The sequence below is a fragment of the Carassius carassius genome, chromosome 24 (assembly GCF_963082965.1).
Source record: "Carassius carassius chromosome 24, fCarCar2.1, whole genome shotgun sequence".
In the NCBI taxonomy this organism is placed as follows: domain Eukaryota; kingdom Metazoa; phylum Chordata; class Actinopteri; order Cypriniformes; family Cyprinidae; genus Carassius; species Carassius carassius.
In genome coordinates this window covers 4154028-4179121 of record NC_081778.1, presented here as the reverse complement: position 1 = coordinate 4179121, position 25094 = coordinate 4154028, and the positions used below count along the sequence as shown (strand labels likewise).

The 25094-nt window shown below is 36.6% G+C and overlaps 1 protein-coding gene across 1 annotated transcript in view; it reads right to left on the bottom strand.

The window, feature by feature from the left end:
- The window catches only part of LOC132102733 (glutamate receptor ionotropic, kainate 3-like), a 165140-nt gene extending 144883 nt beyond the window's left edge, over positions 1–20257 (bottom strand). Inside the window, exon 1 of the mRNA XM_059507360.1 lies at positions 19842–20257. Coding sequence (XP_059363343.1) covers positions 19842–19941 — 100 coding nt within the window. The 5' untranslated portion in view covers positions 19942–20257. The remainder of the gene's footprint in view (positions 1–19841) is intronic.
- Between the last annotated feature and the right edge of the window lie 4837 nt (positions 20258–25094).

The window sequence follows — 25094 nt, the reverse complement described above, 5'->3', positions numbered from 1 at the left end:
CCCTCCAATTATAATGCCGTTCATGAATCTCCATCCATTACATGTCCTCACCCAGTCTCCACTGAGCAAACATGTTACGCTACTGCAAACTATTCTTCCACAGCTGTGTTCCACTTCTTATGTAGATGCAGTTTAGAGAGCAGTCAGGATTTATTTTCCTTGCCCCCTCCTCTCTTGCAGTGAGGCAGGTCTATCATCAACACAGACACGTAGTCCTCCACACTAGCACGTTTAATTATACAAATTCAGTATTGTCACATTGTAATCTTCTCTGAGGGGACAATAGGAAGGAAATTTTCAAAGGGCAAGACAGGAAAACTAGAAAAAACGACATGCATGCAAATGCATGAGCAATGTATGAACTTGATAATTGTAGAGGAAGAAACCGAGACAGACTGCAGGAAGAGAGAGCTCATCTCATCCTCTCAAGATTGAAAGAGAGAATGTGTAAAGAGATGCTGCTGACAAAAACATTTTGGCACAGATCCAGCAAGACATAATTCTAGCTTCTACCCAAAGGGCTACGGAGTAGACACAGAGAGTTCAGGGACGGTGAAAAAAAAAAAAAAAAGTAGGACTCCATTTTCAACTGAACACGAACTTGCCTGCGGCTACAGTCACCACTTCATTTAGAAAAAGATTAGATAATAGTTGGCAGCCGGTGAAATGCAATTGCACACATCAAGGGGAAGACAGTAACCTTAAAAAAATTATGCATTTTACAAGATGTAGAGATTATCCTACAAAACCAAAAGCTTATTCTTCCATTTAAAAGCTAAATGGAGAAAGAACACCTACTAAAATGTGTTGCTGTGTATGGTGACAATATGCAATACACAAATTATAACCAGAACAAGATCATTATAAATGAAAGAGAATATGAGATGGCTATAAACCTTTTTTGCTTCAATTTGTGTAATTCAGCATAAAATATATCTTAAACTTTGTAAATGAATGTTTACAAGGAAGTTACAAGAAAGAATGTGAGGACAAAATAAATGTATGTCATTTTATGTTTGTAGTTTATTTAGAATATATTTAATTATCCCACAACATAATTTAACATTCACTTGCAAGTGCAGTTAAACAGTTTATTAGGAACAATCAAAGCTGACTTTCAAAGCTGAATTTTTTTGCATCATTACTCCAGTCACACAATCCTTCAGAAATCCTTTTAACAATCTGATTTTATACAAAAAAACAATAATAAAAAAATAAATATATATAAATATATATATTATTGTTATAATAATAGTTATAATAATAATAATAATAATAATAATAATAATAATAATAATTATTATTATTATTATTATTATTATTATTATTATAATTATTATTAATCCTGAAAAGAGCTGAGAATATTTTTTCAGGTTTTTTTTTTTTTTTGGGGGGGGGGGTTAAATTGAAAGAACACCATTGTTCGTTACATTTGTTACAGTTACATTTATTTGTTACATTTATATTATTTACTTCAAGCTTTTGAATGGTAGTGTATATTGTTATTGAAACATATCATAATGTTTCACTTGATTATCCATTTAGTCAGGAATTATAGTTTGGAAAAAGTCTAACTAGTAAATGTTTACACGTTATGTGAAAATTAGTACAAGTATATATATTAGACGTCGACCGATTTATCGGTTTTACCGATCAATCGGTACCAATAGTTGATTGCTGGAACAATCGGTTATCGGCAAAAATCCATGCCGATAGTTTTCCACGTTTCGTCCCTTGCTGGAGCGGCTGATAGTTTCCTGGGTTGGGTCCGTTGCTGGAGCGGCTAAGAAGGCTTTGTTTTCATGATACAGTACGAGAGCGGCCTCTAGTGGCTGAAATCACTGACAGCACCGCAGACAAAGGCTGCAGACAGCACACCTCGTTTGTTATCTTTATTTTATAAAAGCACAAAGTTTTGTTGTTATTATGTCTGTATACAAAAAATAAACCCTTTACAGATCAAAACTGAAAGTGTAATTTGAGTTCTTTTCAGGGTTATCAGGAGAAAATGCCTCATAACGCGTATATGCGTTAATCGATTCCAGAGGGTTAAAATATCTTAGACTGTTGTAGTTACAACCTACATTTCCGATATTTAAAGGGTTAGTTAAGCCAAAAAGGAAATTTACCGTATTTATCGGACTATAACTCGCACCTGAGTATAAGTCCATCAGCATCAGTCCACAAATACGTCATGACGAGGAAAAAAACATATATAAGTCGCACCGGACTATAAGTTGCATTTATATAGAACCAAGCACCAAAAGAAAACATTACCGTCTACAGCTGCGAGAGGGCGCTCTATGATGCTCAGTGGTAGGCTTCAGGAGCACAGAGCAGCATATAGCACCCTCTCGCGGCTGTAGACGGTGTTCGATGTTTTCTCTTGGTTCATTTCTCTCGGTTCATGTCAAATTAATTTTGATTTATTAAAATCAAAAATTACTGAGACTTTAGGTGAGATAAATTACTCACCCTGTAGTCATCCTAGGTGTATATAACTTTCTTCTTTCAGACGAATTCAGTTGGAGTTATTTTTGAAAATTGTCTTTGATTTTTCAAGCCGTTTGATGGCACTCAGCGGGTGTTGCACTCCATCGGTCCATGAGAAGTTTAATAAAAAGCTCCTCCATGAATAAACAAAGGTCTCCTGTAGCGAATCGATGCATTTTTGTAAGAAAAATATCCATATTCAAAACATAATAATCACTTTAATCTATCTTACTCTCACTGTTGTAAACGAAGCAGTTCCGGTGACAAATACAAAAACGCAGTGGAGAGATCAAAACAAAATGTACAAAAAGTTCAAAAGTACAAAAAGAGGATTTGTAAAGAAGGAGGATTTCAATATAAACCAAGAGGAGACTGGTTTTCCTTTGCTTCTGTTAACAAATGCTGGTTTTCACGAAACTCACCAGCACATGTGCAAAACTGACCTCATACATCCAATTAAATAAAATAAACACTACCTTTTTCAAATTATTTTTATGCCAACCCCCATCAACCCATTACCCCAAACATCCAGTCTCATTTGAGATATATATATAATCATGTAAATGACAGATAAGATCACAGCTGTATGTTCTCGGAACATATTTATATAGTTTTCCACATTAAGGTTTACATTTTTAAGTAAATGTTACAACCGTCCAGTCTCCTAGTTTCTACTACTTCTGGGTGTTAATTTCTAACATTCGATAATTTGTTCACATTTGTATTTTTCCAAAATATAATACAAACTACTAAAGCACAAAGAGATACAGAACCACAATGAAATGCATCTCTGTATGGATATGTCTGTATATCCATCACAGGCACTGGTTAGATAATACTTTATGATGGATTGGAATGAAGAGGTAATTCTAAGTTCACCTTGAACAGCAAATTTTAACTAGCTTCTATGCAAACCAGATGTCCAGCATCTACTGGCTATTATTACAGTCAATATTGAAAGTGTGTCCTCAAGATATGTTAACGACATTCAGAGTGCTGTCCTGTATTTAGTATTCCCTACCAGTTACCGCCCTACAGAGGAAATGCATTTCCATTTTTTCACATTGTCTGGTGTGAACTTGTTCCTCTATTTGTCTAGTTAATGTCTTAAATGTCCTGATGGATAGTCTAAGATTCAAGGCAATAGTAGATATCACAATGAAATGAAACTTCCGTGAATACAGTCTCCCACGAGAATAATACACTAAAGAAAAGAACATTGGGTCCTTCATATAGATTAACAAAAGAGAAAAAAGGTTTTTCTTCCTTTCTTTTCCACGTTCTCTTCCTTTCAATCATGTCTCCAAATGAAATTATTGTGCATGCTATTAAAGATATTCTATTAAAATTGCCTTGCTAAAAAAGTCATTACAGCACCTCCATTTTTAGGACTGACCATGTGATAGTTGAGGAAAGCTGGTTTCCATATCAGTCATTGCTCAAAACCTGACAGCCAGAGAGCAAATAGCACTTATCTATTCTAGCCATACGTTCCCATAATGCTCTGCTCTGACTTTAACACAAATCTGGCTAATGTCAGAGCAGAACATTGAGATTTCAACAACTGACCCTGAATACATCAACTGAGTACTGTACACACTACACATTAATTCAAACAAAGTAAAAGCAATAGTCATAGTAAAAGTTATATTAAAAGTAATAGTAAAAGTCATAAGTAAACATATGAATGTATTCCAAAAATGAATGAATGAATGAATGAATGAAACCAAAATATTTCAATAATAACATTTATTATATTATATATGATATTTTTTTATTTTTTGCTTCTCTTATACAGACTGGGTTACATTTCCAAAAAAACATTGCAGGCCTAAGTAGATCATATAAATCACTGGTGGAATGCTTCGGATCCACGTGAAAATACTTATTTGAAATCCAGATGATTCACAGACTTTCTTGCAAAATATAACACAAATAACATACAACAATTCCATTCCTCGCATACCACCGCTCTGCACTTTCTGTATGTATTGCTTATCATTTCAGACGATTGTTCTATTCGACTATAAGTGCCATGCAAAGTGCACTTCACATGATATTTGAAGCGAGCGCATATGGTATTTTATTTCACACTTCTATAGTAATTTTGGTAACACTTTATTTTAGGGTCTCTTAACTAGTTGCTTATTATCTTGCATATTACTAAAATAATAACAATTTATTACTAATTAAAGACATATTAATGCCTTATTCTACATGATCTTATTCTACATTCTCATCAACATCTGGATATATGCCTAAAACACTCTTCTCAATCATTTAATGAATGTTTGCTGCCTTAATCAATACAAATTGCACACAAATGTATCTTTTAAATAAAATTCAGTTTATTGCTTATGTTTAGTTAAAACAAATTGTATGTTGCAGAAAACTATTAACTATTTTTAAGTAATGCACATGAGCCTAGTTTACGTAGAAATGAGGCAGCTTTGCTCTGCAGAAAAAAAATATGAAAATAACTTTTTTTACATGTATACTTGGTGCAGTGCTGTTTCAGAGCATTTAGCACCTGGTTAAACTTGATTGCAGGAAGTTTTCAATAAACCTTTTCTGGATTTCTTACAAAAAAAAACAAAAAAAAAGGAAAAATATTGAAATGAAATGAAATGAAATTAAATGAAATGCAATAACAGTTGTACTCCAGAACAAGGAACCAAAGCAATGGTTTGAATACTGTGTGCATGAACACAGGACAGGTCATTTGTATTATGTTATGCCATTACCAACTCATCTCTTCATCTTTTCAAATATTGTCAGGAGTCCGCTGGGTGAAACATCTATCATCCTTTGATAATCTAACATGGATGCAACATTTGTGATCTGTGGCAAATTCACAAAGGATAATTGATATACTTCAGGCTCGGCAGGGCAGTGAAAGTCTTCCAATCATGAGGACTTTGTCAGGTGTACTAGCATTACACAGCTAACACGTCAGCCAGCACTGTGAGGACCAAGAAGCCAATCAGTCCCCAAAGGAGTGCGTTCCTTCTGAGGGGAGAGCACTCTGACTTACCATCAAGACCCAGGGAAGGCAATCAGCGTTTATTCCTTCTAGCTGAGACAAATCAAGCCACTCAGATTACTGGAAAATCACAGAAAATGTACTTTCAGCATGACAGAATGAGGACCTGATGTCACAGTGCAAAGATGCTGGGATTGACTGACTGGTTGGTACAGTAGTTTTGGTGGTTGGTAAACTGGTTAGCTAACTCATTTATTGGCTGGCTCATTGGATGGTTGGACATTTGATTGACTAATTGGATGATTAATTAAAGCACTGATGTCACAGACTAGATATACTGGGATTGACTGACTGGTTGGTACAGTATTTTGGGTGGTTGGTGAGTTGTTTAGTTCACTCACTGATTGAGTCATTGGATGGTCAGGCAATTCATTGTTTGGTCTATTGACTGGCAAACTGACTGGTTGATTAACTGAAGCTCTGACATCTCAGACCAAAGAAACTGGGATTGATTGACTGGTTCGAAGTTTGGTTGACTTGTTAATTTAATTGGTTGAGGAGATGATATAATCCTTACAAATGCACTTGAGTCTGTTTTTTTAAACCCTACAACTGATAGCACAGACCCAAAATGGCATTAGGGCTATTGTATAAAGATGTGTAATTGGTAATCATTAGTCAAATAGAGACATTATAATCCAGCCATATGAGGCAGGGGTTGGATGTGAAGTGAACAGACCATTGTGTCCCGGTGGGGATTACAAGCATTTGCACATGCTGGATAGGATTAAATTTGCAATTTGACAGGATGGGGTCTACTTTGCAGTTGAGTCGGCCACAAAAACACTTTCCATTTCAGAGAACGGGGGTGTTTTTCTCAGGACTTTTAAACGCACAGCCGATCTTTAAGGAAGCAAGATGAGAGGGCTGAGAATGAGGATGTGGAGATCGAGGGATGAAGGAATGAGGAAAGAAAGCCACTCTATACCATCTTAAGACCTCTAAAAAAAAGAAGTTGATGTGTCGAGAGTATGAAAGGGCTCAGCCTTCACCAGTTCCACTCGATCACACTGGTCAGGAAGCCCCATAATTGGAGGTAATATCTTCTCAAGTCTTTCTTTTCAAGTCTGTCAGCAGCTCAAACAGATCTCGGTCTCTAATAGGCCCCATCCTGCAGACGTCCGCTGTGTGGCTTCTGTCATCTTTGTAGAGTTGCAGCCACACCGGATTCTGCCCAAGCGCTAATGCCTATTTCTATGCACGTGGCCCTCCAGATGTCATTACCGGCTGGGAAAACGGCACAAAGACCCACTGATTGTCCCCTGGCCTAGACGTGCCTCCTTCTTTTCAATCACTGCTTCGTTTCATGTTGTTCAATCACAGGGTTTCATTCATCCTTTTTAAGACCCACAACCTGAAGTGAACTAATGTCAAACACAACCGATGATTTATCACTGAAACTTTAACTCGCTCGTGTGTGGATAATGACTTGTACAACTACAGACTAGAGTGCAAATGCAGACACGTACACTGCTCTGTTCTGTTTTTTGTTTTTTTTAAGCCAAGGGACATAAGCTACAACAAAGACAAATCAGAATATGATAAATGTGATATTTACAACAAGCTGTGTTTGCTTACATTATAGAGATGCTTGTGTGTGGCTTTCAGTAGAAACCCTGCTTTCTGAATCATTTGACTGTCCATGACATTTAAAACCAAATCAATTTGGGCATTTCAAAACATTGCTATTTCTAAGCTTTATATTGGTCCAATCTTTATGCAGTACCTTTCAGACATCACATTATTGTCAAGGGCGGCTGCAAAAGTCCTTGTTTTCTTGTGTTTATTGGTAATCTTTCAGCTACCCAGATCAGAGTTCACCTTGCTGTTCTCATCTCCTGCCTGAATGACTCTACACTACCCCTGACATTTCCTGTACTAGCTGTTGGCTTACGGTTCAGTAATGGCTTTGTGTTATTGTCTTACAAGCTAGTGCACATTGTATAGACATGCCAAGATTAAAATATTGTATCTCTCAGAGCAATGAATAATTTCAGTATACAATTTTCATGAGGTGCACCAGCAGTATTAAATATTACCTCTAAAAGTCAATTCCAGTGTTGTGATAAACCATTTATTAAGATGAATAAAGTACTGCAACCACAACAGTGCATGCCCAATTAACAATTGCCAATCTCTTAACAATCTCAGAATTATTTTTGCTGTGTAAACTGGAGAAGAATTAATATTTATTGATCTTGTTTTATTTAAAGCCAATTAATATCCATTGATTACCAACTGTGTGTATTCATGCAAATTTCATGATCTTAAGTTCACGTCTGATGTTGATCAATGAACAGAGTGGTAATTAATTCAGCTAATTATTCAGTTTCACCATCATTCTGTATTCAAACTCATTGTTCAACACAGTCCGTTTCCATGCAGGGGATTGGTTTTTGTTGAATCTCTACAGTGCTGGTGATCTTTTAATCTGCAGATTATTTATTTCCTACAGGCAAGAACATAAAAACTGCCTAAGTTGCACAATGAACAATAACAGACCAGAAAGTGAGACTCCAAGCAAAGTTTTTTGATTGGTTATTCTTCTTTAACAAACAACACCTAAATATGTCTATCACTGTTGCATGTACTCAATGACCACTACAAACTTTAAATTACACAAGTCTCCTCTTTCCAGCAAAAGCATATAACTTATATAATATTCCACCTTTTCACTTCCAAAGTGCTGTTTAGGTCATCCATGACTTGTGGGTCTCTTGTCCTTCACAGCTGCTATATCTGAGGTCAACACTTTCTGCTCCTGCTCCAGTCCCTCCAGCTACAAATGCATAGACATATATAGAGAAAAACTGGATGGATTCATAAAAATGGACATGTTATTAATGGTTGGTCAAGCAAACCTAGAATTTTGAACTGCACTTCACTTTTCAAGTTTTAGTCCAACTTACTTTGTAGAATTTCTCAATAAAATAATTATCTCATTGGGAATGGAACACATCTGATGAAAAGAAAATTATTGCAGAAACACAATAGTTATATTCTCTGTTAATTGCATGCTGCCACAACCAGAAGCCTTCCACAGCACTTGTAGATTCTCAAAAGGACAAAGGAGACGTGGGAGAAAAGAGCTGTTGCTCCATTGAAATTCAAAGGCTTCTGTCATTCAGCTAAGCTCTGGTTGACCTCTGTGAGTGCCAATGGACTGATGATCACAATAACTCATGTCTTGTCTATAGATCACGGGTTAGTAGGTGAAACAGGAGCCTAATAGGATAACTAACTAACCAAACTAAGTTTTTTTTAGAGTTTCCATAAACCTCTTGAGTGGCTATTTCACCCAAGTTTTTGTATGTGTATTGTCTTTTGACCTAATAAGAGGAACCAAAGCAAAATAAAAATGCTTGTACCTCAAGTTTGTCTCAAATGTTTCCCCAAAATTGATACCAGACTCAAAAGTTGTCATAAAGCGAGACACAGAGCTACAAAATGTGGATAGCATAGCTCAAATAATTTGCGTGGGGGTGGGGGGCATTTATGCAATTCTTGGTAACTGCAGACTTTGATGAATTGATACATCTGAGTACACTTAAGATATTTTCTTTAGATCTAGTGCTGTTTCTCAGGACCATCTAAGATAAAGATGTGAAGTGTGTGTGTTCTGCATTATAAAATAATAAAAACGTACCCTGTCTGAGGTTTGTTGCCCAAACTTACACCCAATAGGGTAAAAATCTAACAAAAATGTGATGTTTCAACAAAGATGTTTCAGTGTTTTTTTTTTTTTATTATTATTTTTTTTTTTAGGGAATTCATTCTACAAGTGGCTTTCTTAAATCTGACTTATACTGTATGTTTAGCTGGGAGAAGAGACAAATCTCTCTCATGCTAAATCAATACAATATTAGAACATTTTGTCACAATCATCATCAAAAATCTCATGGCCAAATAGAACCAATTAAGAAAATAAAGTAATCTCTTTTGTGAAGTTTTATTCCAACCTTGTGGGAAATATGTTTTTACTACATCAGATGTTTCACACAAAATTTGCACACTTAACCTTTATATATATTAGCAAAAGTATCCATTATATCTCAATTTAATCATATTATCTTGTAGAACCAACTGACATAATAAAGGAATCTGTTTTGTGACTTTTATTTTCCACCTGGTGGGAAAAGTCTGACTCAGTTTTACTAAGATAGATAAATTGATTATTTTTTTATTGTATCACATATTTCACACATCCAAGAAACTGATAAAGAAACATCCAAAGGGCTCCATTTCATTTCAATTTGAACTCATTACCTATTAGGAAAAAAAATGAGGTAATAAAGGAACCTCTTTTGTGAATTTCATTCCAACCAAATGACTAACCTACCTCCTTACAGATTGTACATTTGAATCAATATACCTTAATCATCATCAGTGCTCAGTGATGCCGAAAGAAACGGACTACTGCTGTATTTTTGCTGAAAGGGTGATCCATACTCTAACGTATAGTACCAGGCATGTCGGCAGATGGATAAGACAGCTCACATCAAACGTTAGGGTGAATGCGAAGGTGGGGGGGGGGGGGGGCTTGAATGCCACACTATTTTAAAAGCAAAGGGGGGAAATGGGCTTCTTTTTATTTTGCTCTGGGCAATGCACAAAAGATGAGAGTCTTGCAACGTGGCAGGTTTTCAAATTGGGATCAAAAGGTTTGAGCTAATTAACAAACTAAATAAGAGTCTCCCAAGCTTCGTCTGGTTCTTACTTTCTCCTTTCGCTGCTTCTCAAAGGCCGAGTCGCAGCAGATATTTAGTCAGCACCTGAGCACGGCCCATTCAGTCAGTCGTAGTGCTTGTCTGGTCACTCGCATGACTGAGAAACTGTGTGACAAAATCTTAACGTGTCCTTTGTTTATTCTCCATCGCTATGACCTGTGATCAAACAGGAAAACATGGCTGGCTTTTCCCCTTTTGGATGGTTTAACTCTGTTTGACTTTCCCAGCAGGGGCCGGTTGACAGGAGTGAATGGGAATCAGATACGTTAGACAGGGGCTCGTAATAAAGACAAATGGGTGGACATGAAATTTGATACTGTCTGCTTGTGTAAACACCCCCCCTCCCAAAAAAAAGAGTAACGGAGAGAAAGAGTGAGATTGAAAGAGCGAGACGGAGAAAACAATTACATTGACAAGCAATGTATTTTTCCGAGAGCTGTCATATTTGGAAGGTCACACACATCCAGGGACAATGGCCCACCATTTATGTTGATGAGATCAGACAGTACTAGTGCAATATTTGATTCTAGTCCACCCTTTCCTCTCCAAGGAGAGGTACTATTCCATGGGTGCAAGATTAGTCAGCTTATTATTTATTATAAAAACCATATGTTCCTTAAAGACAGTGCTGTAGAGGACACACTTTGTAGTGTGATATAAAAACACCATCTGTTATGAGAACAGTAGAGGGATCCTGGTTAAAGGGAAGACCTCGTGTGTCAGTGAATTAGTTGACTGTTGTGTGACTGCTGTAATGGTATCTCTACTCTATTTACCACTGGTCATCTTGTTATGCACCTACAGAAAGAGCAAGGTACAGTAGGTTTACATGTAGAGTGTCAAGCCAGCATTTGATTTCCAACACGGTATTCCAAGAGTAGACCGGCACTGGGACACTTCACTGTTTGTATCACTCCGCTTGTCTGAATTCAGCGAGGAATGGATCTGCCTGGAGCGAGGTGTGGGGTTTTTAAAAGTTTGTGTTGTCTTTTGCTCTGTGATTCCTCACCAGTGAGGAAATAGAAAAGCGGAATAGAGTGATTACAAAAAAAAGGGTTTAGTATGTGGCTTGGTGACACGCAAAGCTTGATGCTTTATCTTGTTGAAGTTTTTCATTGGCGGAAACGAAATATAGACAATCGTTTTGGTCTGAAATGCATAGTAAGTCACACAATACTTCTTGTTTATGAAAAATATCCCACTCACCATCATGCTGTTGTCCTGATCATCAGCACAGCTATTATTACCTGCAGGCCCGAACAATAGCACTATGGCTTATGTGATACTGACTAATTTCATTACTGGTTTACAAATGATGTGTGTAGGTTTTTTTTATTTTATATTTTTTTATGCGTTCACCTTCTACCACAGTTTAAATTTGCAATGTAATGAGAATAACAACAGATACTATCTTACATGTTGTAATGGACATCTAAATGAAATGGATTTTCCAAAAAATAAATAAATAATAATAATAATAAATATTAATACTGTATATAGTTTTTATTTTTATTTATTTTTTTTGGAAAATCCATTTCATTTAGATGTCCATTACAACATGTAAGATAATATCTGTTGTTATTCTCATATATATATATATATATATATATATATATATATATATATATATATATATAGTAGGGTGGGACTTAGTTCAATCTACCAGTTGTTGACTGTGACTGGAGGTAAATTTGTAGCTGACTCCATAAAAAGAAGTTAAAAGATTGATATGCAAACAGAGAGTTGTCCATTTCACTGGAAGATTGAGATATGACATTTTGACACTACAGTGAAAAAAACAATAATAAATAAAAATAAAAACCTTTTGCATGGATGATTCATTCACATTAAAATCAATAACATGCATATAGAAAATAAATAGTGTGAATTTCCATTTCACAAGTTTAATCAGCTGAGGCAACAATAAGTAAGTCATTTGTAAGCTGACAGAAACACTGACTCAACACTCGACTGAGTGAGTCTGGTGTGAGACTAAATATCTGTCCAACCATTTGCAGATGGGAGAAATCCGTTTTTAAGAAAACTATTTGAAAACGTAAAACCTGTTGAGTGCAATTTACTGAGAGAGAGAGAGAAAAAACAACAAAACTTGATCTGATCCTATTGCCAAGATTTTAAAAAGATTGTGTTATCTACATTAACATAAAATACTAGCTATTTGCCTTTTATTACAGCCTGCATGAACTAGCTGACAGTCAAAAGTCGTTTCAGAGGCTGTAACAATTTCAAAGACATTTAAAAATTAATACAGACCGGCATATGTATTAAGGAAGTGAATTGGGTTTATTTTGACTCAAATAAAAATAAAGCCATGATAGATGCTTATAAGTCACTACGGACCAACCCATATCTGCTTTTCAAATCAAAACGCCTTATTTTCAATTCTTTGAGTGTGTCAAAGTCATACCCTCTCTGTTCCCTCAAATTCAGATAATTATACTCCATATAATGTATAGATTTTCAGATTCACACATTCATGTAATGGAGATTTTCTGCTGCATTAACATGAAATCAAATCATGTCACACGATGTGTGTCACTATGAATCTTTTTTTGTGTGTGTGTGTGTGTGCACATATAGAATTTATACAAAAACCTGCAAGTATGTGTGAGCATAGTCTGTCTTTAAGTAGATCTCAGCTTCAGAATAACAGAGTGACAGTGATTTGAGAGAAGAGAGTATGGAGCATTTGATTCAGGGTTCATGCGAACAAAACTGACATCTGCTCGCTCTCATTAATGGCACTAAAGCTAATCGGCAGGCCAGAAGTGTGCTGACTCCGTAAATGAAAGATCATGCACAACAGCTTCAGTGAAATCACACAGCTGTGTGTGTGCGTACAAACCACCTGCATTTCGTGATGTACATATATGTGTGTTTGTCTTGTTTGTGTGAGACGCTGCTGTCTCCCTGCATCTCTACTACAGCAGACAACGGCGGACATCAAAGAACTTGTGCACTGGGCTCGAACCCTTCCATCTTTCTGTGCAGTGTCACACAAACAAAAATCACAGATGCAACGATCTCTAGTCTCTGCCAGAAAAATGCAGAATAAATACGGTTGCGACAGTGTATAGATTAAATTTGCACAAATTTTCAAAATTTGCATTTTCACTCTGCAACTGATGGCCATCTTATACTGATGGTGCAATCCTTGTTGTCAGCTTGTTTAGTTTTTTTTCATGTAGAACTTCAGTCGCACACTTCAAGCATGTTAAGGGGACACACACTTCAGAAACTAGTATGTGCTTTTAATGTGAAGAGCATTTCAATTGCTGTAAAAGATTCAATAATTATAATTTATATACAACCCGAATTCCGGAAAAGTTGGGACGTTTTTTACATTTTAATAAAATGAAAACTAAAAGACTTTCAAATCACATGAGGCAATATTTTATTCAAAATAGAACATAGATAACATAGCAAATGTTTAAACTGAGAAAGTTTACAATTTTATGCACAAAATGAGCTCATTTCAATTTTGATTTCTGCTACAGGTCTCAAAATAGTTGGGACGGGCATGTTTACCATGGTGTAGCATCTCCTTTTCTTTTCAAAACAGTTTGAAGACGTCTGGGCATTGAGGCTATGAGTTGCTGGAGTTTTGCTGTTGGAATTTGGTCCCATCCTTGCCTTATATAGATTTCCAGCTGCTGAAGGTCGTCTTTGACGTATTTTTCGTTTAACCCTCTGGAGTCTAAGGGTATTTTTGGGGCCTGGAGAAGTTTTGTCATGCCCTGACATTTGTGCTTTTTTCAGTTTCTTATAAATATCTAAATGGGTAAAGTCTAATCTCACTGTAATCAGCACAAACTGGGCTATAATAATATAAGAAATGCATGTATGTACATGATTGTGTTTTTGAGAAAAAAAATATTATGCGTGGTTAGTGAAAAACTAAAAATGTTAAAACACTTGAATAAGGCAAAAAAACACATAAAGAACAATGGTTCCCGGGATTTTTGAGAACTGGAGCTTGTAGCCTAGAATTTTTCTTTCTAAATGATGTGAAAATCATCTTGTTTACTCACTCACAGAGAACAATATATTGATTTAAATTTTCTAAGACACTTTTTGTTGGTAAAAGTCATATGCGAGTAGGCGTCAACTACCATGAATATCATTGTGATTTACACCTGAGAAGACAAAGGCCTGCATAATGAGCTGCATAATGAGCCATTCAGTCATCTGTGCCACTGAGAGGAAGGAGTTACAAGAGAGAATGCAAGAACAAAATAAATCTATATAATTTTATGTTTGTAGTTTATTTAGAATATATTTAATTATCCCACAACATAATTTAATATCCACTTGGGGGTGCAGTTAAACAGATTATTAGGAACAATCAAAGCTGACTTTCAAACAAATTGTTTGGCATCCTTAGTCACACAATCCTTCAGAATCCTTTTAACAATCTTATTTTCTACAAAAAAACATTTATTGTTATTATTATTATCATTATTATTAATGTTGAAAAGAGCTAAGAATATTTTTCTGGGTTTTTAGGGGGAATAAATTGAAAGAAAAGCATGTTTTTACATTTGTGACAGTTATCTATTTGTTACATTTATATTATTTACATCAAGCTTTTGAATGGTATAGTATTGTATATTGTTATTGAAACTTCATAATGTTTCACTTGATTACTATACATTTAGTCAGGAATTATAGTTTGGAAAAAGTATTTGGAAAAAGTCTAACTAGTAAAATGTTTACACGTTATGTGAAAACTAGTACAAGTATATAAATAAATAAAAAGAGACTTACTCATGTTTATGATCTCTGCTGAATAAAGTGCTGCATTCTTTTTTTCTGAGGAAATCCATTTCTCAAATCCTCAACCACATGACATCTTTTTGGGGTGAATTATGTCTTATTCCTCTCATCGCGAAGCAAACAGTAAAATAAACACTTGAAGAACAGGCTCGCTGCTTTTTCTTCTGTTATGGGCGTATTCAAGCCGCGCGCTTCAGTTTGAATCTGAATAGCGCGTTCAGCACGGGGGCGTGGTCACATTAGATATAATGAAGGGTGAGGTGAAAAACAGACATGGCGTTGTTTTCATATGGATTACTTTAACACAGAATATCTGTTTTCGGCAGCACTTATTTAGTTTAAAAATAGACATGTCAAGCTTTCTATAGATATCTCCCCCATGTATTTTCGTTGAGTATTCACGGAGTTACAGTTCATTTTAATGACTTGTTTGTAAATGAAGATAAGCGCAGACAAAGGCTGCAGACAGCACACCTTGTTTGTTATCTTTCTTTTATAAGTGCACAAAGTTTTGTTGTCATTATGTCTGTATCCAAAAAAAAGTAGACCCTTTACAGATTCGATTGATGTATTGCTCTTATCTGTACGATTAAAACTGAAAGTGTAATTTAAGGTCTTTTCGGGGTTATCAGGAGAAAATGACTCAAAACGCGTATCCGCGTTAATCGACTCGAAAGGGTTTTAATGATGCGCCAAATGTTCTCTATAGGTGAAAGATCTGGACTGCAGGCAGGCCAGGTTAGCACCCGGACTCTTCTACGACGAAGCCATGCTGTTGTTATAGCTGCAGTATGTGGTTTTGCATTGTCCTGCTGAAATAAACAAGGCCTTCCCTGAAATAGACGTTGTTTGGAGGGAAGCATATGTTGCTCTAAAACCTTTATATACCTTTCAGCATTCACAGAGCCTTCCAAAACATGCAAGCTGCCCATACCGTATGCACTTATGCACCCCCATACCATCAGAGATGCTGGCTTTTGAACTGAACGCTGATAACATGCTGGAAGTTCTCCCTTCTCTTTAGCCCGGAGGACACGGCGTCCGTGATTTCCAACAAGAATGTCAAATTTGGACTCGTCTGACCATAAAACACTATTCCACTTTGAAATAGTCAATTTTAAATGAGCCTTGGCCCACAGGACACGACGGCGCTTCTGGACCATGTTCACATATGGCTTCCTTTTTGCATGATAGAGCTTTAGTTGGCATCTGCTGATGGCACGGTGGATTGTGTTTACCGACAGTGGTTTCTGAAAGTATTCCTGGGCCCATTTAGTAATGTCATTGACACAATCATGCCGATGAGTGATGCAGTGTCGTCTGAGAGCCCGAAGACCACGGGCATCCAATAAAGGTCTCCGGCCTTGTCCCTTACGCACAGAGATTTCTCCAGTTTCTCTGAATCTTTTGATGATGTTATGCACTGTAGATGATGAGATTTGCAAAGCCTTTGCAATTTGACATTGAGGAACATTGTTTTTAAAGTTTTCCACAATTTTTTCACGCAGTCTTTCACAGATTGGAGAGCCTCTGCCCATCTTTACTTCTGAGAGACTCTGCTTCTCTAAGACAAAGCTTTTATAGCTAATCATGTTACAGACCTGATATCAATTAACTTAATTAATCACTAGATGTTCTCCCAGCTGAATCTTTTCAAAACTGCTTGCTTTTTTAGCCATTTTTTGCCCCCGTGCCAACTTTTTTGAGACCTGTAGCAGGCATTAAATTTTAAATGAGCTAATTAAGTGGATAAAAGTGTAAAATTTCTCAGTTTAAACATTTGCTACGTTATCTATGTTCTATTGTGAATAAAATATTGGCTCATGTGATTTGAAATTCCTTTAGTTTTCATTTTATAAAAATTTAAAAAACGTCCCAACTTTTCCGGAATTCGGGTTGTACATATATATATATAATTTTTTTTTTTTTTTTTTTTTTTTTTTTTTCTGCTACTACACGTGATTTGGGTTTTGCAGATATCTTTAGAAAGTGAAAAATATCAGTGAGAAAACTGTGTGCGCGATTGATTAACTGTTTATAATGAAGCACTTTAACTCTTTGGTAGATAACGCAATTGATTTTTCAATAAATCTTTCTCTGGCGCTGATTCTCTCATTTAAAGGCATTCAGTTTATTCCATTAATCGTATTCTTGAACAACAGATGAGACAGACTAAATGCACAAGCTTATCTTAAAAACAAATTGAAAAAAGATACAGAATTTAAGAAGACGTGTGTGTATAAATGTATACCAGTGTGTTAGAAAAATCTCAGTCAATTGGCCCTTTCGAAAGGTCATACTACGCAAGATAAATTCCTGAAAATAAGGATTACAAAGAAGCAAACCTCTTGAAAGTTTGTCATCATTTTCTAAGACATATGCACTACTCTGCAGTGACATTTGGATGTGGTCCAGAGCCGTTTGTGCCAAAACTGGAGTGGATTCTGATAGGCTGCAGCTGCCCTGAATGATATTGAAAGGCTTGAGTGACAGCGGGCGAATCCAAACTAGACTGAAAAGTCAAGCTGGGTATTGAAAACCATTGAGTTTGACCACAATGGCTGTTTTTGGATCTGCAGCAATTGGATGATTTTCATGTGATGTGCAGTTTGGAGAAGCACAAAAACGTAACCCTACTGAGGTAATTTCAGACCTTAAAGCACATATGTGAAAATGCAGTTTTTCCTGTGCACTGGTGATGCATTATATATTGCTCAGCTACTCCAGGCTTCTCAGTACTGTATCAATCGGATCACAGTTTCTGCCTTGCCAAACAAACCATGCCGAGTGCTAAATCGTGTCTAAACAACACAGATCTAAATACTTTGATTTTGCTAAATCCTGCCGCTCTGCCACAAACAAACGTCGTAATCCTGTAATGAGCTACCTCATTGTCCTTTTCAAAGCACTTCCCATTTTAGTTTCATGGCAGGAGGGCAAGACAGCTAATAACACACAGGCACAGTAGAAATGCTCTTCCCCTCGACATTTACAGTGTTGCGGAGTGAGTTTGATCGACCATCTGGCCTCTGAGAAGTGTGTTGTTAAAACAGTGAAATCAATGGAGGCATGACTACTGTGGATGCCCACCATTACACAAGTCGTGTTGATGGTGTAAAACTTAAGCTAGCACACGGCGAGAGGATGCACATACAGCCTCCCTCCTGCAATCTGCCTGCTCTCTTTGAACACAAGTCTGAAATGAATTTCCATTCTATGATGCTTACGATGTGGCAAACAAAACCTCAAGAAGGCCCGCGGGTGAACACTAAGCCCTCTGGTGGTACGAGGTTGGACTCAAATGCCTGTAGACATACCATCATACATGCAGACTTTAGTTATTTTGCTGCACAAATTCAGTGCAAAAAAATATATATTACTATATTATATATATATATATATATATATATATATAGGCGATACTCCCACGAAGTCAAGCATTTTGAAAACCATATTTATAGGGTACTTTAGAAAAACCCTCTGCACACTGATCAAAAATGACACAATATTTTAATTAAGTGGTGTCTGCTTGAGAGATATCATTGTATTATTCTTAGAAACAAATTTTGTGTCAAGCCAAACATGGCTCTGTCTTTTTTTTTTTCTTTCTTTTTTTTTATTGTTCAGTGGAAATATTAGAGCAGCTTTTGAGAAAAAAATCTGTTTACACTGCAAAAAAAAAAAGAAAGAAAAAGATTTGAGCTGTCAAAGACTACAAATCTCAAGCACAATGTCACTGAAGTCACTGCCACATATTTATCACTCATCCATAGTGGGGGGGGGGGGGGGTTCAAATGTGCCCTTACAAAATGGTGCATCATAAAAATAATTTAATGATAATAATAATAATAATAATAATAAGGAGGTTGACATCAAAGTATTTTTTTCCAGAAAAATAAAAAATAAAAAAACACTAAATGCAGTTGGAGAAAAAAACAATTATTAAGTGCCAAAGCAAAAAGGGACTTAAATAAAAATGCAACTTTATCAAATAAAGGTCAAACTGTAAGTATAAATGGAGTAGCTGTTTATAATGTTTAAACTACGTATTTTAACTGCATAAATGCAACGCTGTCTCTTTTTTTGTTGGGGAACTTGAAGGTTGTGCTTATACATGTTAATGTTGCATAATGACATTTAGAGACATTTTTCTGGAAGGCATCGAACCACTTGTCAAAAGTGATCTGCTCTCAGACAAAACTGTATTGATCTTTATTGGGCTCCTGTCTCCACGCGACACACATATTTCAGCTTCTCAGACCGAGAAAAATCTGTCTTTGTCATGTTGCACGAGTGCACTATTTTTGACTGTATTATCGAGAACCTTCAGTCTGGCTACACGGTGCGTAAAGGTGAGGTTTCCGGGCAAACTTCGGCGCAACGTTTCCTAGATCACCTGTTAAGACTGTGAACTTATGTTTCAGGCGAATTTTACAAGAATCATCTCAATTCCATAGTTCTATCCAATGTCAATAATATCGTGTGCTACAATTTTAACAGTTAAAATACTAGGCCTATCTTAGAGGCTCCAAATGTTCACGAAATCAATGCAGCACCATCTGTTCCTAAGACGCGCGGCACGCTGATGCACGCGCAACTACATTCCCAGCGCTTAAACAGCTCCGGGGAAGATATCTATTCACATTTTCCATAGAGTTATTAAATGTAAAATGTGAACTAACAGCAGATCGAACCAAACGAATACCAAAAGCACTTTCCACACTCATAAAAACATTAATGTGTTCAGTTAAAGAGTCGGTGTCCATTACGCACTCTCTTACCTATCCGTATGACATGGGGCATCCCGCCAGAGCTGTGAATCCAGAAGAGAGACACTAAAATCGCGCTCCAGTATTCCACATATTCCCTCCTGTTCTTCATGACTGAAAATCACTGGGGTCAATCCAATGAGTTCTCCAAAAACTGCTCATCAAATTTTAAATGGCTGGGAGTCATATGAGGATTGGACTGACTGCGACAGATTTGCTATCATTGTAGTTGGTTTGAACACGATCTCTCTGTATTAATTATTTTGGTCTATTAATTTGGGCGAGCGAGTGAATGAGTGCGCGCGCTCGGCTCTCAGACGAAGCTCCGGATCGGTGCGCGTCTCCACCTGCGAGTGCTGAGCTGCTGAAATCAGCCTGCAGGAGTCCCTGTATCCCCTCTGTATCTCCTCCTACCGCTGATGCCGCAACAACCGAGCTGGAGTCCCGCGTCAGTGTGGATGGGGACTAACGCGCTTTACGTTACGCTGTTCGAATATATTGCCTATTATTTGAAATGCAATAGCGATAAGAACCGCCAGGCATGCACGGTCACTGTGATGTACGCTGTATAGCCTATACAGGTGGTTCCAAAAGTACGAGATCACGCAAAAAAAAATAATAATAATAATAATAATAAATAAATAAATAAAATAAAAAAATTAATTATAACATTATAAAAACTTACAGGATTTTGAAAAGTAAATCAAACAAAAGTAAAACGCTATGGTGTGAGTTCAAGACGAAATAATTTGATTGTGTTCTATTTCTAAGGCACTAATCAAAAGGAAACAACTTTTAATGTCCATGTTTAGTCCTTTATATAAAAGGTCACATTTCTATTGTCTGGAATGACAATTAAGTTTTTTTGTTTTTGTTCGTGTTTCATGTTGTTTGTCTTTTATAGTATCCCTTTAAATGGATAGTTCACCCTCAAATGCAATGCAAATTCTGCCATCATTTATAAACCCTTATGTTGTTCCAAACCTTCATGAATTTATTTCTTCTGTTGAGCACAAACTAGATATTCTGAAGAAATTTGGTAACCAAACAGTTGCTGGTAGCCATTGACTTCCGTAGTATATTCTTACCAATATGCATTTCGTCATATTAGTTGGTTAGTCTCATTCTAAACATTTGATCTTAAGAGCAAAACAAGCAAATGTCACAGCATTCAAATGAAACTACAGAAAAGAAATGAGCCTGCTATAAACAAGCATGCTTTAAGTGTATGCATTAGCATTATAGTACTTACATAGTAATTACAGTGTAACATGAATACTGCAATATAAGGTGACTCTATAGGATTTTCTTGACAATGTGAGTGAGTGAGTGAGTGAGTGAAGTGACGGGTGGCCGAATTTGTTCTTTGCATTTAACCCATCCAAGTGCACACACACACACACACACACACACACACACACACACACAGTAGTGAACACACACACCGTGAACACACACCCAGAGCACCCATGTCAGCAGGGCAAATGCTAATACGGCATTTACGGCACAGATCTGTGCTTGAGTGTCCTCTCAAGTGCAGAGCGGCATGTGAAACAAATATTTGCATGGGTAGAGTGGATTTGCTTTTATTCACAACTCAACAGCTCCGGTGACAGTGTGGAGCTGAAAAAAGTGTTGGCATTTGAAAAACAGCTCTTTTAACACAATGTGCTCGGTTAACTTCATTTCATAGAGTTTCATAAAGACTCGAATAAATTATGGTCTTCGTAATTGCCTCTGGTGTTCACACTTTAGATGAAACGTTTAGCAGTGATAACATCGGCCGTGTGCCACCTGAGGCTACAGCAATATTATTACGCAAATGATCCATCTGTAAGATGCCCTAAAATACCTATTTAATATATATTAGTATCTTTCATATATGCCTTAACTAAAATTGAATCTAATATTGTGACTTAGCTTGACTTCACCAAGTCTATCTAAATGACATTTAAATTGCCTAACAGAAAGACAACACAAAAAAAGTAATTATAATAAGACACGATTAAGCAGCATCAACAAACACTATAACAGTGAAGAATATGACTAAAATGAAACAATATAAGCCAGAGCTAAATTACCTAAAGTAAAACAATGTAAAGCACAACATTTATAAATAAATCATTGTAATAATAAAAATAATCATAATAATAAATAAGCTGAACAGAAATAAAAAACGGCATAATCCTAAAAGTCCAGAAATGAAACTAAAAGTCCATACATGGCAAATCACACATAGACTTCTGGGAATGCCACCTTCTCTATACTATATATATATATATATATATATTACAGACCAAAAGTTTGGACACACCTTCTCATTCAAAGAGTTTTCTTTATTTTCATGACTATGAAAATTGTAGAGTCACACTGAAGGCATCAAGGGCTATTTGACCAAGAAGGAGAGTGATGGGGTGCTGCGCCAGATGACCTGGCCTCCACAGTCACCGGACCTGAACCCAATCGAGATGGTTTAGGGGTGAGCTGGACCGCAGACAGAAGGCAAAAGGGCCAACAAGTGCTAAGCATCTGTCGGGGAACTCCTTCAAGACTGTTGGAAGACCATTTCAGGTGACTACCTCTTGAAGCTCATCAAGAGAATGCCAAGAGTGTGCAAAGCAGTAATCAGAGCAAAAGGTGGCTACTTTGAAGAACCTACAACCCGAATTCCGGAAAAGTTGGGACGTTTTTTAAATTTTAATAAAATGAAAACTAAAGGAATTTCAAATCACATGAGCCAATATTTTATTCACAATAGAACATACATAATGTAGCAAATGTTTAAATTGAGAAATTTTACACTTTTATCCACTTAATTAGCTCATTTAAAATTTAATGCCTGCTACAGGTCTCAAAAAAGTTGGCACGGGGGCAAAAAATGGCTAAAAAAGCAAGCAGTTTTGAAAAGATTCAGCTGGGAGAACATCTAGTGATTAATTAAGTTAATTGATATCAGGTCTGTAACATGATTAGCTATAAAAGCTTTGTCTTAGAGAAGCAGAGTCTCTCAGAAGTAAAGATGGGCAGAGGCTCTCCAATCTGTGAAAGACTGCGTAAAAAAATTGTGGAAAACTTTAAAAACAATGTTCCTCAACGTCAAATTGCAAAGGCTTTGCAAATCTCATCATCTACAGTGCATAAAATCATCAAAAGATTCAGAGAAACTGGAGAAATCTCTGTGCGTAAGGGACAAGGCCGGAGACCTTTATTGGATGCCCGTGGTCTTCGGGCTCTCAGACGACACTGCATCACTCATCGGCATGATTGTGTCAATGACATTACTAAATGGGCCCAGGAATACTTTCAGAAACCACTGTCGGTAAACACAATCCGCCGTGCCATCAGCAGATGCCAACTAAAGCTCTATCATGCAAAAAGGAAGCCATATGTGAACATGGTCCAGAAGCGCCGTCGTGTCCTGTGGACCAAGGCCCATTTAAAATGGACTATTTCAAAGTGGAATAGTGTTTTATGGTCAGACGAGTCCAAATTTGACATTCTTGTTGGAAATCACGGACGCCGTGTCCTCCGGGCTAAAGAGGAGGGAGACCTTCCAGCATGTTATCAGCGTTCAGTTCAAAAGCCAGCATCTCTGATGGTATGGGGGTGCATAAGTGCATACGGTATGGGCAGCTTGCATGTTTCGGATGGCTCTGTGAATGCTGAAAGGTATATAAAGGTTTTAGAGCAACATATGCTTCCCTCCAAACAACGTCTATTTCAGGGAAGGCCTTGTTTATTTCAGCAGGACAATGCAAAACCACATACTGCAGCTATAACAACAGCATGGCTTCGTCGTAGAAGAGTCCGGGTGCTAACCTGGCCTGCCTGCAGTCCAGATCTTTCACCTATAGAGAACATTTGGCGCATCATTAAACGAAAAATACGTCAAAGACGACCACGAACTCTTCAGCAGCTGGAATCTATATAATCTGGATCTATATAAGGCAAGAATGGGACCAAATTCCAACAGCAAAACTCCAGCAACTCATAGCCTCAATGCTCAGACGTCTTCAAACTGTTTTGAAAAGAAAAGGAGATGCTACACCATGGTAAACATGCCCCGTCCCAACTATTTTGAGACCTGTAGCAGAAATCAAAATTGAAATGAGCTCATTTTGTGCATAAAATTGTAAACTTTCTCAGTTTAAACATTTGCTATGTTGTCTATGTTCTATTGTGAATAAAATATTGGCTCATGTGATTTGAAAGTCTTTTAGTTTTCATTTTATTAAAATTTAAAAAACGTCCCAACTTTTCTGGAATTCGGGTTGTAGAATATGACATATTTTCAGTTGTTTCACACTTTTTTGTTATGTATATAATTCCCTATATAATTCCACATGTGTTAATTCATAGTTTTGATGCCTTCAGTGTGAATCTACAATTTTCATAGTCATGAAAATAAAGAAAACTCTTTGAGAAGGTGTGTCCAAACTATATATATATATATATATATATATATATATATATATATATATATATATATATATATATATATATATATATACATATGTGTGTATGTGTGTGTGTTTCTGCCAGAGGTAGGATGGATAGGTGGATGGATGTATGGACAGATACTGTACAGGCATACACACACACACACACACATATTTTATATAGTGATTTTTTTTTTTTTTTCATTATAGAGACAAGCTTCCATAATTTTCTTATAATGAATGGCTAAAATGTAACAAATGAGAATTTTAAAATGAATGGATTGAAAAAAAATTTTTTTTATTTTTTTATTTTTTTTTGTACAATAAAACCGAGCAGATTTGGGTTGTATAACTTGTGTCTACCGTACCTATTCCTGCATTCATGTTAATTGTGATTAAAAAATAAAATTAAAATCCTGGTGTTATGATTCATATTCCTGGTATTTACTTTATTCGCTGTCACTCTGGTTGCATGGTTTATGTCTTTCAAGAAAATAAAAGGAGCTTGTCTTGTCTTATTCATTCATAGCCTACAGACATTAAGGCCGCTACTGTGAGCTTTGAACAGCTAAAACTAATCAGCTTTTCTTAGAGAAAAGATTAATTCTAGGTGACTGCCCAGTGGAATGAAGAAATACAGCAAGCCATTAAAATGATGGAGAACGATAGCAAGACTACAAGAAAAGAAGCTGTTGACAGAGAACGGCACTTACACTCTTTATTTGTTCCACTTGATCTTTGTCAGTGAGTACATTGGGCTCACATAACTGCTCATTGTGCTTATCTGTCTTACCATTTCTCATGTTTTATGTGATGCCGTCAGCCG